Source organism: Procambarus clarkii, chromosome 46 (assembly GCF_040958095.1).
Source record: "Procambarus clarkii isolate CNS0578487 chromosome 46, FALCON_Pclarkii_2.0, whole genome shotgun sequence".
Lineage (NCBI taxonomy): Eukaryota > Metazoa > Arthropoda > Malacostraca > Decapoda > Cambaridae > Procambarus > Procambarus clarkii.
In genome coordinates, this window is record NC_091195.1 from 22,512,581 (window position 1) to 22,528,864 (window position 16,284).

Below are 16,284 nucleotides of genomic sequence, written 5' to 3' on the forward strand. Positions count from 1 at the left end.
ACGCACTTCTCAGCCTACTATGCAAGGCCCGATTTGCCTAATAAGCCAATTTTTCCTGAATTAATATATTTTCTCTAATTTTTTTCTTATGAAATGATAAAGCTACCCATTTCATTATGTATGAGGTCATTTTTTTTTATTAGAGTTAAAATTAACGTAGATATATGACCGAACCTAACCAATCCTACCTAACCTATCTTTATAGGTTAGATTAGGTTAGGTCGCCGAAAAAGTTAGGTTAGGTTAAGTTAGGTAGGTTAGGTAGTCGAAAAACAATTAATTCATGAAAACTTGGCTTATTAGGCAAATCGGGCCTTGCATAGTAGGCTGAGAAGTGCGTTCTGGCTACTAGGTACGACATTATATATATATATATATATATATATATATATATATATATATATATATATATATATATATATATATATATATATATATATATATATTAGTATATTTTGGTAGCAGTCTTTCCTGTAGACAAATATTATTAAATATGACCGAAAAAGTAAGATTAATAATTCTAACACGAATTTTCTCAATCTTTCGTACATTTCTTTTCACTGTTGGAGGTAATTCAAAAATCAATTCTCCAAAATTCATTTTTATTTCTAGTCTGACGCGACATTTGAGCGCGTTTCGTAAAACTTATTACATTTTCAAAGACTTTACACATACACAACTGAATAGAACTTACATATCTCCGATTTGTTTATATCTACATTTGAGTGAGGTGGATGGGGTGAGGTGGTATTTAATAGGGTATTAATTAAGCTAGGCGTTTAACGATGCATAAGCAACAGGGCTCCATTAAGGAACATATAATCTCTTCCCACAACCAAACCATCGCCAGAGAAATCCTAGTAAACAACACAGAAATCATCGATAAATACAGCGATAGCAGACGGCTTGACGTTTGCGAGGCACTGCACATTAAGAAGTCAACACCAGCAATCAACAGCCAATTAATGCACAACTATATTCTACCCACCTCAAGACTCCGCTCCAATATAGAAGCATCAAGAAATATGGACCAATAGGCTTTCTACAATCACTTCCATTTCAATACCCATTGTTTCGTGTTCTGTCTTATGTTGATGAAATTAATACCCTATTAAATACCACCTAACCCCATCCACCTCACTCAAATGTAGATATAAACAAATCGGAGATATGTAAGTTCTATTCAGTTGTGTATGTGTAAAGTCTTTGAAAAGTGTAATAAGTTTTACGAAACGCGCTCAAGTGTTGCGTCAGACTCGAAATAAAAATGAATTTTGGAGAATTGATTTTTGAATTACCTCCAACAGTGAAAAGAAATGTACGAAAGATTGAGAAAATTCGTGTTAGAATTATTAATCTTACTTTTTCGGTCATATTTAATTATATATATATATATATATATATATATATATATATATATATATATATATATATATATATATATATATGTCGGACCTAGTAGCCAGAACGCACTTCTCGACCTATTATGTAAGGCCCGATTTGCCTAATAGGCCGAATGATTTTCTTTATTTTCAATAAATTGCTTCCAGTTATTTTATTTGAATTATTATTAATATTTTATATTCAGAACATACATTATTGACTTAGTTGTGTTAGTTTAGGTTAGGTTAAGATAGGTTAGGTTAGGTTGGGTTGGTTAGGTTCGGTCATATATCTACGTTAATTTTAACTCCAATTTAAGAAAATTAACTCATACAAAATGAAATGGATACCTTTATCATTTCATAAGAAAAAAATTAGAAAAATATATAAATTCAGGAAAACTTGGCTTATTAGATAAATCGGGCCTTGCATAGTAGTCCAAGTACTGCGTTCTGGCTACTAGGTACAATATATATACACGTGTGTGTGTGTGTGTGAGAGAGAGAGAGAGAGAGAGAGAGAGAGAGAGAGAGAGAGAGAGAGAGAGAGAGAGAGAGAGAGAGAGAGAGAGAGAGAGAGAGAGAGAGAGAGAGAGAGAGATTCTATATAGTGAGGTGGTTGCTGTGTCTTTTTTTCATGTGATTTTTTTTGCTGTCCATATTTTCTTGGAGAATAGAAAATAGTGGAAATTCAGCACTTCCAATATTTAACAGTTACTTATTAGCGTTTGTATAGGAATAATTAGTTTGAAGACAATGTCACAAGAACGAGGCTAATTAACATTAGTCAGCCAAAACAACTTCATGTATATAACCATTCGGTAATGACCAAAAATAGAGTTGGATATACTTGTCATATTTATTAACAAATTTACATACGAAACCCCGAATTTCAGTTACACAAGAAAAATACAAAATAATGCACTCACAAAATACATGGTTTGAGCTGTGCCATACTAGGCTACTATTTAACTTTATTACTTTTGCACTTCAAGACAGTTGCACTTGCAACCGACATGCCCAGTTGCAATGTTCTCACAGTGTTCTCTGTGCTGGTGTTCTGAAAAAATACACTCTTGCCAAAGTGAACACGAAAATGTGGTAACTGAACAAGACTTACATAGAAGGGGGCACGGAAAATTTCAGTGAATTGCATAACGCTTTCAGTTCCAACGTTTAGGTTACAGCCATCCAGGTATGTTGCTGTTGTTTCCTAACTATTCGTGTACGATTGATAAATTACTGTTGCAATTATAAGGATGTATAACATTTGTATGCACATATATAAACTACGTATATCACAGAATAATCATTTAGGACGAGAGCTTAATCTTTAGGTTAGTCTCTGCTCAAATGGACTTATTTTTCTGTACTGAAGACCTTATTTTAAGCTTCATTTACTGAATGAGCATAATTTATGTAAATAATAAATATATTTTGCAGTTTTTTAATATTTTTGTCATCTTTATAAAATATAATTGACACTAGATCTCTTAATTACAAAAAAATGGAGATTTGGACGTGAAGCCTACATTGATGATTTAGCAAATAGGCCGAATAGATATCTAATAAACTGCTTGGACAAATAAATACTCCACAGGTAAATATATACTACTGGCTCTCCATAGCCCGTGCTGCTTGGAACTTTTTGTTCCGGGTAGCGAATCTTAAACAGCAACAATCCACAGGTTTACCTTTAGCACACATGTTCATATGGTCACAAACGCTGGTATAAAATGCTGTAAGTTTCCAGGCATTGCTGTTTTCATATCTAGACCTCGCCATAAGCTGTCATCAATATTTTCCAACCCGTTCTCGCAAATTCGTAAAGTCAATATTGACTTATTAACTACGTGCATAGGTGATATACTAAACATAATAGATACCCTTAAAAAGATTCATAGAAAACACCGACCTTACCTAACCTTGTTAGTATCTTAAGATAAGCATCTTATTGCTTCGTAATTACAATTATTACTTAACCTATACCTATTATAGGTTAGGTAATAATTGTAATTACGAAGCAATAAGATGCTTATCTTAAGATACTAACAAGGTTAGGTAAGGTCGGTGTTTTCTATGAATCTTTTTAAGGGTATCTATTATGTTAAGTATGTCACCTATGCACATATTTAATAAGTCAATATTGACTTATTAAATTTGCGAGAACGGGTTGATATTTTCATATTGATGACCATTGATAACGAGGCTGACATCTTAGCGATAGATAATTCCCAACAAATCTAGTAAGAAGAAACTCTTCGTGTAGATCTTGGGGCTTCAGCTGCACTCGAGGTAAGGTTTAGAACATTGTTTTTTGTATGCGATTGTTTCTTTAATATAAGCGGTCTTTATATTGCAACAGGTATCATGATACTCCGAACGGAAGATTCTTTTCCATTTAGTCGGTCTGGTTTGATTATACGGCCAGAGTCTTGACAAGCTGTCCTATACCACAGTAGGGTTGGATTTATCATTTACGAAACCTTTACATGTTTCCTTAATCATGGCGGCTTTTAGATTTAATAAACAGTTTACGAGCTTCCAACTTCGCAGCCTATGGTTATTATTGTTATAAACAACCTCGCAGTGCTTTGGAGCTCAAACTGTTTTGTAAATGTAAGCAAAGTCCCATGATTGAGGAAAATGTACAGATTTCGTAAGTGGCAGCTTGATGAATCTTGGAATCAGAAGAGACTAGTGGTAGACTATCACTTGGACCAGTAATAAGAAATGTTGCAAGAGTCCTGTAACGGTGCAGTGCTAGAGGCTGTTCGTACCCAACCATCCTCAGCGGTAGTTATTCTGAGGGGAAATTAGTTTGGCGGAGGGGAGACCGCTCTCTCTATGATCCCTGAACTTGGGTAATGGGTCAAGGTCTGCAGCTCCCCGAAGGTCGGACTCGACGATCTTGAGGAAGACCTCAATCCACTTAAATTGAAAACTGAAGAGCGAAACAAGCTTTGAAGTTCGAGTGACGATCCACTTATTGACTCGTCAAAGTTCCGTAGATCCTCTGTGCTCTGATTCAGACTCAGCAGGTTTCGAGTGCTGAGTGTTTTTTTCAAGCGGGGCTGGAAGTTTTGCTGGTTGTGCGTGGTATGGGCGGGTGGATCTTGTGTCAGTGGGTTGACTGGAATCTTTACTTTATCTGAAGTCTTGCCAATGGGTGTTAACTCAATAGCATTTGTATTTAATATGGTTTCTGATGATCCATGTCCAGAATCATCAGCGGAGCTACTCAGTAGTCTTACATTTAGAGATGTTCGTGAATTCGCTGACAAAGTGTCTTTTCGTGACTTTGCTGATGCAGTGTCTTTTGGTGACTTCGCTGACATGGCCTCTTTCTGTAACTTGGGTGGCATCTTGTGTCTTCTAGAGTCTTCTCCGGCACATGATATTTCAACAGTATTATTATCCCCAACTGCATAGTCAGTCTCGGCAAGAAAGCTGACAGTATCTGGAGTACCGAACAATCTATCCAGATCCTCGAGAAAAAGATCTGCTGGAGACCGAGGGGATTGAGGAGCAGATGGCAGCTGGGGTGGGGATGAAGACTGACGTTCTGCCTCAAATGAAGGCTCCCGTGAGACTGGGGTAGCGAACATAGTCCTCAGGTTCATCGTGAACCCGTCTGGGGACTTTTGGCCAATGCTAATCCTTTGTCGTGGTTTTGATTCTTTGATCGTAGATTTATCTCTAGCTTTCGACTTTGCGATGGATTCTTGGAATTCAATTATGCTTTTTAAAGTGTTGAGTTGGTTTACAGTTTTATCCATGTTATCAGATGGCAGCTGGGGTGGGGATGAAGACTGACGTTCTGCCTCAAATGAAGGCTCCCGTGAGACTGGGGTAGCGAACATAGTCCTCAGGTTCATCGTGAACCCGTCTGGGGACTTTTGGCCAATGCTAATCCTTTGTCGTGGTTTTGATTCTTTGATCGTAGATTTATCTCTAACTTTTGACTTTGCGATGGATTCTTGGAATTCAGATATGCTTTTTAAAGTGTTGAGTTGGTTTATAGGTTTATCCATGTTATCACTTAATTTTGTTTCACTGATTACTAAGCTGTCTTTATGTTCAGAATCGACCGAGGTCGCTTTTAGATTCGGTTCTTTAATTTCCACCCTATCAACCAATTTTTGGTTCTTTGCTTTGGATCTATTTTTTGAGTCTGCTGAAGATTGTTTTCTCAAATCCATTTTTGTGGGGCCCTTTGATTCCTTAATAATCTTGTTCCGTTGGTTTCTGATACTCCTAGGGGTCTCTTTTGAGGATTTTACCCAACTTTCAGATTCAATTAGAGACTGACTTCCAAAATCCATCATATTTTTTGGCTTAGATTCTCGTACTACAACACTTGGGCTCTCTACTCGCTGGGGTGTGAGTGCAAGTCTACTGAAGCCCATCATCTCTCTGCGTACAGATTCCTTGATAAACGATGGCGGTCGGCTCTCAGAATCTTGAGGTTGCTGAGGTGTTCGCAATCGACGACCAGATCTGGTTGAAGACGTACCGACTAAGACGGTCTTCGCTTTCAACCTGAACTGATGGAGTCTTCGGTGTCTGAGATGGACTAAGAAGTCCTTTTGAAGATTGTATCCGAAAATCAAAAGATTCAGGATTTCGACACTTGGAATCTACTAAGGCTTCATTCATGTCTGATCGACTGGTATCCGCTTCGGGGGACTTCCTGGAGATGCACATTGAAGAAGCAGCAACAAAGTCAGCAAAAGCTACAGTGGTCTTACTCTTCAGTGTTCTTACTGTGTCAGTTTGAGTACGAGGTTGACCTGGTGCTCCTGAGGACCGACTCCTTGAGGCCGCTACAGCTTTGCGTTCATCTCTCTGAAGAGGTTGACTAGACTTACTTCTGAAGACTCTTGTCGTTCGTTTTGGTGTATCTGGACCCTTTCCTGATGTTTCAGTAAAAGGTTTGTCCACAGGTACACTAGTTATAGATTCTAAATCCTCAAAAGACAAATTGGATAGACTTCTTAGGTGAACTGCACTCGGTTTAGGCGTGACTGTTCGTGTTCTGAGCTTGGATGAAGAGTTATTACTGGACTTGACATTCCTGTGAAGGTTCCTGTTCTCTGCGGGTGTCGTGTCGGTCAACACTTGCACTTTCTGATGCAAAGGCTCCATTACACAATCATCTGCTTGTGGACTGCCGTTACCTGCACCGTTCAGGATTATACCAATGACTGCTTTATCCTCATCATCAGAGGTTTCTGTTATTCCCTGGGATTTGAAGGGCTTTCCCGTTTTAGACTCTTCCTTTTCGATAATATAACTATTACCATCAAGAGGCCCATGTTTTAAAACTTCCCACAATTCGTTCCCTTCCTTCTCTATCTCTATCAAGAAATTTATTACCTTTTCCAGAACTCTGTCGACAATGACCTTAGCCCAGTAGGCAATGTCATGGTCGTAGACGATATTCCACACTTCTTTAATGTCCTCGTGTCGCTTGATAGACGTGGCATACACGTGCTTCAGGTTAGCAAAGCATTCTGCGATGATCCTCGAACTTAGCCATCGGATGTATCTCTGAATAGTCGGTGAGGCTTTCGAGTATGACTCCAGTTGCAGATCGTAATTGACATCGTGGTCTTCCAGGTTGGAGGGGCCTGGAGTTACTATTCGTACAGTCTTGAGGACTTTAGGTTTGTCTGTGTGGACGATGGAGTGTGAGGGTTCCGCTGCTGGATCAGACTCCGTCAGTAGTGTAACAAGCGCCTTAACTTCGGGACTTTCTGATTTATCGACGGTAAAGTCCACAACTGCAAGAGGTCGGTCTGTGAAATGACTGACAGTTGCTTCAATTTCATGGACTTCAGATTTCTCCAGTCTGGTGTCCAACTCTAATGTTTCAGGTTCAGAGTTCCTTGGCTCTTTATTACTAATGTCTTGAACAAGCAAGTCTTGATCTGCAAAATGTCTGAGGAGATTATTGCTGAGCTCGTCAACTTGTGTCTGTGAAACTGTAGCACGCCGTTCTGGAGGAGATCCGAAGTATTTTTCAGTTATGGAGTTTTTTTTTTCTACTGTACGAGTGTCCGAAGGTAGTGTCAGTCCTGTTGATTGGTTTTGATTTGCTGGATGTTCAGCAAGTGTCCTTTCTTCAGGGCGGGTTGCTGCCTCGGTGTGGGTGCTGGAGCGCAAGATGGCGGGATCCTCCTGTGGAGTTTTTCCTTTGGTGTGTCCAGCAGGAATTCCTTTTGTTGTGCTTTTCAATTTCTGAGCCTTGGTGCTCAGAATTTGAGCAGGCTGTCCAGATGTATCTGAGGGGTGCCCATCAGATGCATCTTTAGGGTGCCCATCAGATGAATGCTTGGTGGATCCATCAGACACATCTTTTGGGTACTCATCCGATATATTTTCAGGTTTTTTTATCTTCTCATCGTGGATATTCCCCTCCTCCAAGAAACTCCTCTCAGTCTGGATGCCTCTGGAAATATCTCCCATTAAATTTTCAGTGTAGTCATCTCCAGAATGATCTTTCAGGACGCTACTCTCAGTCTGGATACTTATAGAGTGATCTCCAAAGAGGTTCTCGGTGTAGTCGCCTCTGGAGTTGTCTTCCAGGAAGTCTCTGTCAGTCTGATCAGCTCTGGATTGGCTGATGCGGGCCGTGTCAATGGGCGAGCTCTCCCTGGACTCTGGCCCAAGGGAAATACAGGTAGGAGTTAGCACAGGCGTCGGTGACTCCCCAATTGTCTCCATAGGTGGCGAAGAGTGTACTGGTGGTGGCGAGTTTATGGGCGGGGAATTTGAAGGCGGTAGAAGAGTGTGCGTGTTGAGAACGGTGTGAGTGGGCGGCGGAGAGTTTGTGAGGTGGTGGTTGGCGAGTGCTGGTGGGCGTTCCTCGCCCGAAGACAATCCTGGCGGTGGCGTCGCCGATATGAAGGACTCGTAGTTTCTTCTGCCTCCCACACCGTCGCTATCTGGCTCAGAATCGCTATCTTTTATCCTACTAAGAGCCGTGTTGAGCCGTTCCTCCACCTCTTCACTGCTGATGATTTTAGAGACGTGATTCCCCGCGCGCCTCCTCCAGTTGTTCATGAGGCGTGTGGGAGATGCGGATAGCTTTTTGGGCGTGGGCGTGGGCGTGCTTGGTCTGGGAGACCCGGAATTCATTCTATCTCGCTGGTGACGTGGAACTATATCCGGAAGCCGCCGGTGACGCGAGAGACTGGAACGGGTGAGCGGGCGATGACTACCGACACGTTCCATGTGTTGCAGGAGGGCACTGCTTGTGAGGCTGCTGGGTCGAGGCTCGACGGTGCTGCTGTCGACGCTCTGAATGTGGTCGACTGGTGGAAGGTTCTCAGGGAGGTGGGTGGAGGCGGAGCTGGGCGAGGGTGGGGGCGAGGCGAGACGAGGCAAGCGACCGCTGCGGCCTCGAGACAACATCTGCGAGATGGAGAGAGAAAGTTCTGGAGAGAAGACTGTGTCGTCTTCCTCATCCTCACTATCTAACTCCTGTTGCTGCCTCTGTTGCTCCTGTGTCTGTTGTTCCTGTGGCTGTTGTTCCTCTGGCTGGTGCTTCCTGTGGCGGCTGCTGCACCTGTGACATCTCACGCTGCTGCTGTTGATTTCGTCGCGGGGTTCGAGTGGAGTAACATCCAGTTGGGATGGCGCCAGACCAGTCAGCCAGCTCCATGCCCGGCCCCGTGCCCAGCCTCACTATCTCTGGGAACGTTACCGTGCCGCCCACGCCTTCCACACGCCCGACATCCACACCACCCACGCCCTTTACATCCACCTCACGCCCTACATCCACACTACCCGCGTCCTCCACGCCACCACCCACACCGCTCGTGTCCTCGATCCTCGACATGGCCCCGAGGGCACTGTCACGCACTAACTGTTTTCCGCTTTCATTTTCCCGCCGGGGCGTGGGCGCTTTCGCGGGCGCTGTTGTGCTGGCGGGCGTGGGTATCTGTGCGGGCGTGGGTAACACTGCGGGCGTGCGGGTAGGCGCGTCAGAGGACGTGGCGGGATCCGAAGGTGGGGCCTTAGGGAACTTCGGGTCTGCGTCCAGGATGCGAGCGACCTCCTCTGCCAACGCCGCCTTCTGCAGGAGACACAGCGTCAGTCTTCCGCCCGCACGCCCGCCCGTACCCCACACCTACACACATACGTGCCCACACGTGCCCACAGCCCATGCATACCCACTGCCCGTGCGTGCACACATCTATGTGATAACAAAAAAGTACTTTTTTTTTAAACTCTCAGGATAGAGCTCTGCAGTTTGCAGAGTACCGAGACTCGTGTGAATGTGAATGTTTTCTTTCCGTTTAGGTGAGAGTGTGTGGCTAGGTGGTAACACTTGGTGCAGCAATCCTCAAGGTGCTGGTGTATGGTGTCCTTGTACGACGGAGGCACTGAGCCGGGGCATTATCAGGAGGAAGCACCAAGCCATTACGACTATATAGCACTGGGAAGGGGTCAGGATAAGGATTTGGCATTGGACGGAGGGACGGAATGGTGCCCAACCACTTGGACGGTTGGAGGAATGAACGCCAACCTGCATGAAGCGAGACCGTCGCTCTACCGTCCAGTCCAAGTGGTTGAGCAAGGCACTGAGGAAGTCACGGAAGACTCAGTAACCGTGTCCCCGGCCACATGTACAGTGTACAACAGTGTACAGTGATGGCACTCTTAGACATGCAGTGTTTCAACAACACTTTACGTATATACCATTAATCGTCTTCAGATGTTATATACATACATGATAGAATATTGTCTATCTACAGAGATTATAATAGATGAATAAAACTACAGACTGCTCTACAGAAGAGTTCTCAATCTCCACTCAATATCTCCAATTGAATCTTGAGTCGTTAAATTTTGTGTTTGACATGTAAATTGTCTGAATGATTTTTAGATGAAAGTCAGTTATGTGCGGATCTTAATATTTTTCCTGACATTTTTCGCCAATCGATTTGCAAACACGTTCCCAACCAATGGTGGCTGTAGCGCAACAAAGAACTGTGCTAGGTCTTCCAACCTGCTTAGGAGCCTGCCGGCCGAGCGGACAGCACGCTGGACGCGTGATCCTCTGGTCCCGGGTTCGATCCCAGGCGCCGGCGAGAAACGATGGGCAGAGTTTCTTTCACCCTGATGCCCGTGTTACCTAGCAGTAAATAGGTACCTGGGAGCTAGTCAGCTGTCACGAGCTACTTCCTGGGGGTGGAGGCCAGGTCGAGGACCGGGCCGCGGGGACACTAAAAAAAGCCCCGAAATCAACTCAAGACAGGAGACGAACCTGGGACATTCTGTTTTGGAAAACAAACTCTGACAGAGATCATATTATATAGAATTTAAATAGCACCAAATAAACTATCTAAAAATTATATACAAGTCTAAAAAAGTAATGTTTAATTGGAGTTCCTTTAACGCTAAACATTGTTTTTGTCTAGCGAATATCGGGCGGCCATTGTTGTGACGTCACGAGTGTAAACAAACATGGCGGACTTACCAACGAAGCATCGTTCCTCTCCTCCACTTACCTGGTTAACCTGGTTGATGGGGTTCTGGGAGTTCTTCTACTCCCCAAGCCCGGCCCGAGGCCAGGCTCGACTTGTGAGAGTTTGATCCACCAGGCTGTTGCTTGCGGCGGCCCACAGGCCCACATATACCTGGTTGATGGGGTTCTGGGAGTTGTTCTACTGCCCAAGCCCGGCCCGAGGCCAGGCTTGACTTGTGAGAGTTTGGTCCACCAGGCTGTTGCTTGGAGCGGCCCGCAGGCCCACATACCCACCACAGCCCGGTTGGTCCGGCACTCCTTTGAGGAATAAATCTAGTTTCCTAGTAAGTTTGTATTACTTACAGTTCTGACAGTATTCTCGTGCAACTTACAGCCAACAATTTTCATCTCTCAGTTCCAAACGACGCGAACCACAATCCACCTAACACACTAGCATTTACAGACACAATCCACCTAACACACTTGTATTTACTGACACAATCCACCTAACACACTAGCATTTACAGACAGATGGATATATAGTTCACACCACCATTACACCATAGGAGGAAATGTATATGTTTATCTCTCAGAATGTTTGGTAATATGTTTATTTGTGATGTGTGTCTATGTATATATTAACACGTTGTACTGAACGGGGTGAGAATAGCTTGAGCTACCTCATCCCTTTGTGTGTATTTTACCTCAATAAACTTATTTCAATTTCAATTACACCATAATTGTCAAACATAGTTACACCATAACTACTTTCTAATCATGCCATGCATATTAGTTGAAAAAAAAGTGTTAGTTACAAATTACGTAAATAAAGAGATAATTGAAGCCAAAAAAGTTACTTGTAAATTAAATTTTAAAGGGGGGGGGGGGGCGGGGGTTAACAATCAAATTCACACGGTCATATCTAGACACAATTACAAGGTTGACAAATTCAAAGGATTAAAGCCAAACGACTAAATAAATTAATTCGAAGTATTTTGTATTAACTGCATAGATACTTGAATTCAAAAGAAAAAAAAAAAAAGGTTGTGCACAATATTGGTCGAAAACCGAATGAAAGGGGGATTAACACTCACTTAAGTAGGGAGGATAAACTCACTAAAGTAGGGGGTAAACTCACTAAAGTAGGGGGTAAACTCGCTAAAGTAGGGGATAAACTCACTCAAGTAGGGGGTAAACTGACAAAAGTAGGGGTAAATACACTAAAGTAGGGGATAAACTCATTCAAGTAGGGGGTAAACTCACTAAAGTAGGGGATAAACTCACTAAAGTAGGAGATAAACTCCCTAAAGTAGGGGATAAACTCACTAAAGTAGCAGATAAACTCACTTAAGTAGGGGGTAAATTCATAAAAGTAGGGGGTAAACTCACTAAAGTAGGGGGTAAACTCGCTAAAGTAGGGGTAAACTCACTAAAGTAGGGGGGGGGATAAACTCATTAAAGTAGGGGATAAACTCACAAAAGTAGTGAGGATAAACTCACAAAAGTAGTGAGGATAAACTCACTAAAGTAGGGGTAAACTCACTAAAGTAGGAGGAGGGTAAATTCACAAAAATAGGGGAGAGTAAACTCACATAAATAGGGGAGAGTAAACTCACAAAAGTAGGTATACTCACATTGTCGGTGACGTCAAGGGTTTCCGGGTAGTCCTCGATGAGATAGTCTACAATGTCCCTGTGGGCGTGGAGGACGGCCTTGTGCAGGATACCCACGCCCTGTGGAGGAGGAGGAGGACACGCATGGTGACTCGAGTCCCACTTCAAGCACGCTATGAAGTGCCACTTAACGTCTACTTAACTGTGAGCTCTGGGATACTTATTGGGTACTACTGTATATCTGGTTTAAGTGTTGTCTACATACGTACTTAATTTATATTTTTAATCCTACCAGATTTTGTGTTTGCAGTCTGGTAAAGTGAGTAGATACTACTTTATAAGTACTACTTAAGTGAAACGTGTATCCTAGTAAAGATCCACTGGGATTCTTAAATTCTGTTTAAGTGTTTAATGACTCCCACTTAAAGAGCTGGTTATATAGTGCCACTTAAGTGGGATAGAGGCAACTTAGGACTCGCTTTGGAGTGTTACTTAGGCTACTATTAAGTGCCAGGTGAAGCCAGCTTGAGTGCCACGTCTGTGAGCTGGGTGGAACTGAGGGCACTGCGGCCCTCCTCGCCTCTCAGGGCCTGGATCAAACCTGAAATATTTAGTTTGGAAAATGTTACGATTGATTTCTACCCACGTTAATGACGTGTGTGTGTGTGTGTGTGTGTGTGTGTATGTGTGTGTGTGTGTGTGTGTGTGTGTGTGTGTGTGTGTGTGTGTGTGTGTGTGTGTGTGTGTGTGTGTGTGTGTGTGTCTGTGTGTGTGTGTGTGTGTGTGTGTGTGTGTGTCTGTGTGTGTGTGTGTGTGTGTGTACTCACCTAATTGTACTCACCTAATTGTGCTTGCGGGGGTTGAGCTCTGGCTCTTTGGTCCCGCCTCTCAACCGTCAATCAACTGGTGTACAGATTCCTGAGCCTATTGGGCTCTATCATATCTACATTTGAAACTGTGAATGGAGTCAGCCTCCACCACATCACTTCCTAATGCATTCCATTTGCTAACTACTCTGACACTGAAAAAGTTCTTTCTAACGTCTCTGTGGCTCATTTGGGTACTCAGCTTCCACCTGTGTCCCCTTGTTCGCGTCCCACCAGTGTTGAAAAGTTCGTCCTTGTTTACCCGGTCGATTCCCCTGAGGATTTTGTAGGTTGTGATCATGTCCCCCCTTACTCTTCTGTCTTCCAGTGTCGTGAGGTGCATTTCCCGCAGCCTTTCCTCATAACTCATGCCTCTTAGTTCTGGGACTAGTCTAGTAGCATACCTTTGGACTTTTTCCAGCTTCGTCTTGTGCTTGACAAGGTACGGGCTCCATGCTGGGGCCGCATACTCCAGGATTGGTCTTACATATGTGGTGTACAAGATTCTGAATGATTCCTTACACAGGTTCCTGAACGCCGTTCTGATGTTAGCCAGCCTCGCATATGCCGCAGACGTTATTCTCTTTATGTGGGCTTCAGGAGACAGGTTTGGTGTGATATCAACTCCTAGATCTTTCTCTCTGTCTGTTTCATTAAGTACTTCATCTCCTATTCTGTATCCTGTGCCTGGCCTCCTGTTTCCACTGCCTAGTTTCATTACTTTGCATTTACTCGGGTTGAACTTCAACAGCCATTTGTTGGACCATTCACTCAGTCTATCCAGGTCATCTTGTAGCCTCCTACTATCATCCTCTGTTTCAATCCTCCTCATAATTTTTGCATCGTCGGCAAACATTGAGAGGAACGAATCTATACCCTCTGGGAGATCATTTACATATACCAGAAACAGTATAGGTCCGAGGACTGACCCCTGCGGGACTCCACTTGTGACGTCTCGCCAATCTGAGACTTCACCCCTCACACAGACTCGTTGTCTCCTGTTGCTTAGGTATTCCTCTATCCACCGGAGTACCTTCCCTCTCACTCCAGCCTGCATCTCCAACTTTCGCACTAGCCTCTTGTGTGGCACTGTATCAAAGGCTTTCTGACAATCCAAAAATATGCAGTCTGCCCACCCTTCTCTTTCTTGCCTTATTTTTGTTGCCTGGTCGTAGAATTCAAGTAACCATGTGAGGCAGGACCTGCCATCCCTGAACCCATGTTGATGCTGTGTTACAAAGTTCCTTCGCTCCAGATGCTCCACTAGTTTTTTTCGCACAATCTTCTCCATCAGCTTGCATGGTATGCAGGTTAGGGACACTGGCCTGTAGTTCAGTGCCTCCTGTCTATCCCCTTTCTTGTATATCGGGACTACGTTAGCTGCTTTCCAAATATCTGGCAGTTCCCCTGTTGCCAGTGATTTGTTATACACTATGGAGAGTGGTAGGCTCAGTTCTCTTGCTCCTTCCTTTAGAACCCAAGGGGAGATTCCATCTGGGCCTATAGCCTTCGTCACGTCCAACTCTAGTAAACACTTCCTTACTTCCCCACTGGTAATCTCAAACTCTTCCAGTGGTTCCTGGTTAGCTATTCCCTCACTTACCTCTGGAATTTCTCCTTGTTCTAAGGTGAAGACCTCCTGGAATTTCTTATTCAATTCCTCACACACTTCCTTGTCATTTGTAGTGAATCCTTCCGCCCCTATCCTTAATCTCATAACCTGTTCCTTTACTGTTGTTTTTCTCCTAATGTGGCTATGCAACAATTTAGGCTGAGTCTTTGCCTTGCTTGCGATGTCATTTTCGTATTGTCTTTCTGCCTCTCTTCTCATCCTGACATATTCATTCCTGGCATTCTGGTATCTTTCTCTGCTCTCCAGTGTCCTGTTATTCCTATAGTTTCTCCATGCCCTTTTACTTTGCTGCTTAGCTAGCCTACATCTTTGATTAAACCATGGGTTTCTCATCTTCATTTCTCTGTTTTCCTTTTGGACTGGGACAAACTTGTTTGCTGCGTCCTTGCACTTCTTCGTGATGTAATCCATCATATCTTGGGCCGTCTTTCCCCTGAGCTCTGTTTCCCATGCTATATCTGTTAGGAATTTTCTTATCCCCTCATAGTTTCCCTTTCGGTATGCTAACCTTTTGGTTTCGGTATCCCTCCTCGAGTTCAATAACCCTTCTTCAATCAAGTACTCAAACACCAGTACACTGTGGTCGCTCATTCCTACTGGGTCCTCAAAACCGATTTCTCTTATGTCGGAGTCGTTCAGAGTGAAGACTAGGTCGAGTCTCGCTGGTTCGTCATTGCCTCTCATCCTTGTGGGTTCTCCGACATGCTGCGTTAAAAAGTTGCTTGTCACCACCTCCAATAGTTTGGCTCTCCACGTATCCTCGCCTCCATGCGGTTCCTTGTTCTCCCAGTCAATCTTTCCGTGATTGAAGTCGCCCATGATGAGCAGGTGGGATCTATTTCTACAGGCAGCAGAGGCTGCCCTCTCAATTATAGTGTTAACTGCCTTGTTGTTGTTTTCATACTCTTGACTGGGTCTCCTGTCATTTGGTGGAGGGTTGTATATTACTGCTACTACTATTCTTGGTCCTCCCATTGTTATGGTGCCTGCTATGTAGTCTCTGAACTCCTCACAGCCCGGGATGGCCATCTCCTTAAAACTCCATTTCCTTCTCATGAGTAGGGCCACTCCGCCTCCTCCTCTACCTTCCCTCTCTTTCCTTATTACTGTATACTCCTGGGGAAACACGGCATTCGTTATGATTCCAGAGAGTTTTGTTTCAGTGAGTCCGATTACATCTGGGTTAACTTCTTGTGCTCTTTCCCTTAGTTCACTTGTCTTGCTTGTGATCCCATCTATGTTTGAGTACATCACCCTGAAACTGACTCTCTTCTGCTTCTTTTCTGGGGGGGACCTTTGGGATCTGGGGTGA

The 16,284-nt window shown here is 43.6% G+C and overlaps 1 protein-coding gene across 4 annotated transcripts in view; it reads right to left on the reverse strand.

Moving 5' to 3' along the window:
• LOC123770574 (uncharacterized) overlaps positions 1-16,284 on the reverse strand; it is a 266,666-nt gene that overhangs the window by 174,397 nt on the left and 75,985 nt on the right. For all 4 annotated transcript variants that reach the window (XM_069301841.1, XM_069301840.1, XM_045762611.2 and 1 more), the window contains exon 5: positions 12,495-12,593. In XM_069301841.1, the coding sequence (XP_069157942.1) occupies positions 12,495-12,593 (99 nt within the window). The remainder of the gene's footprint in view (positions 1-12,494; positions 12,594-16,284) is intronic.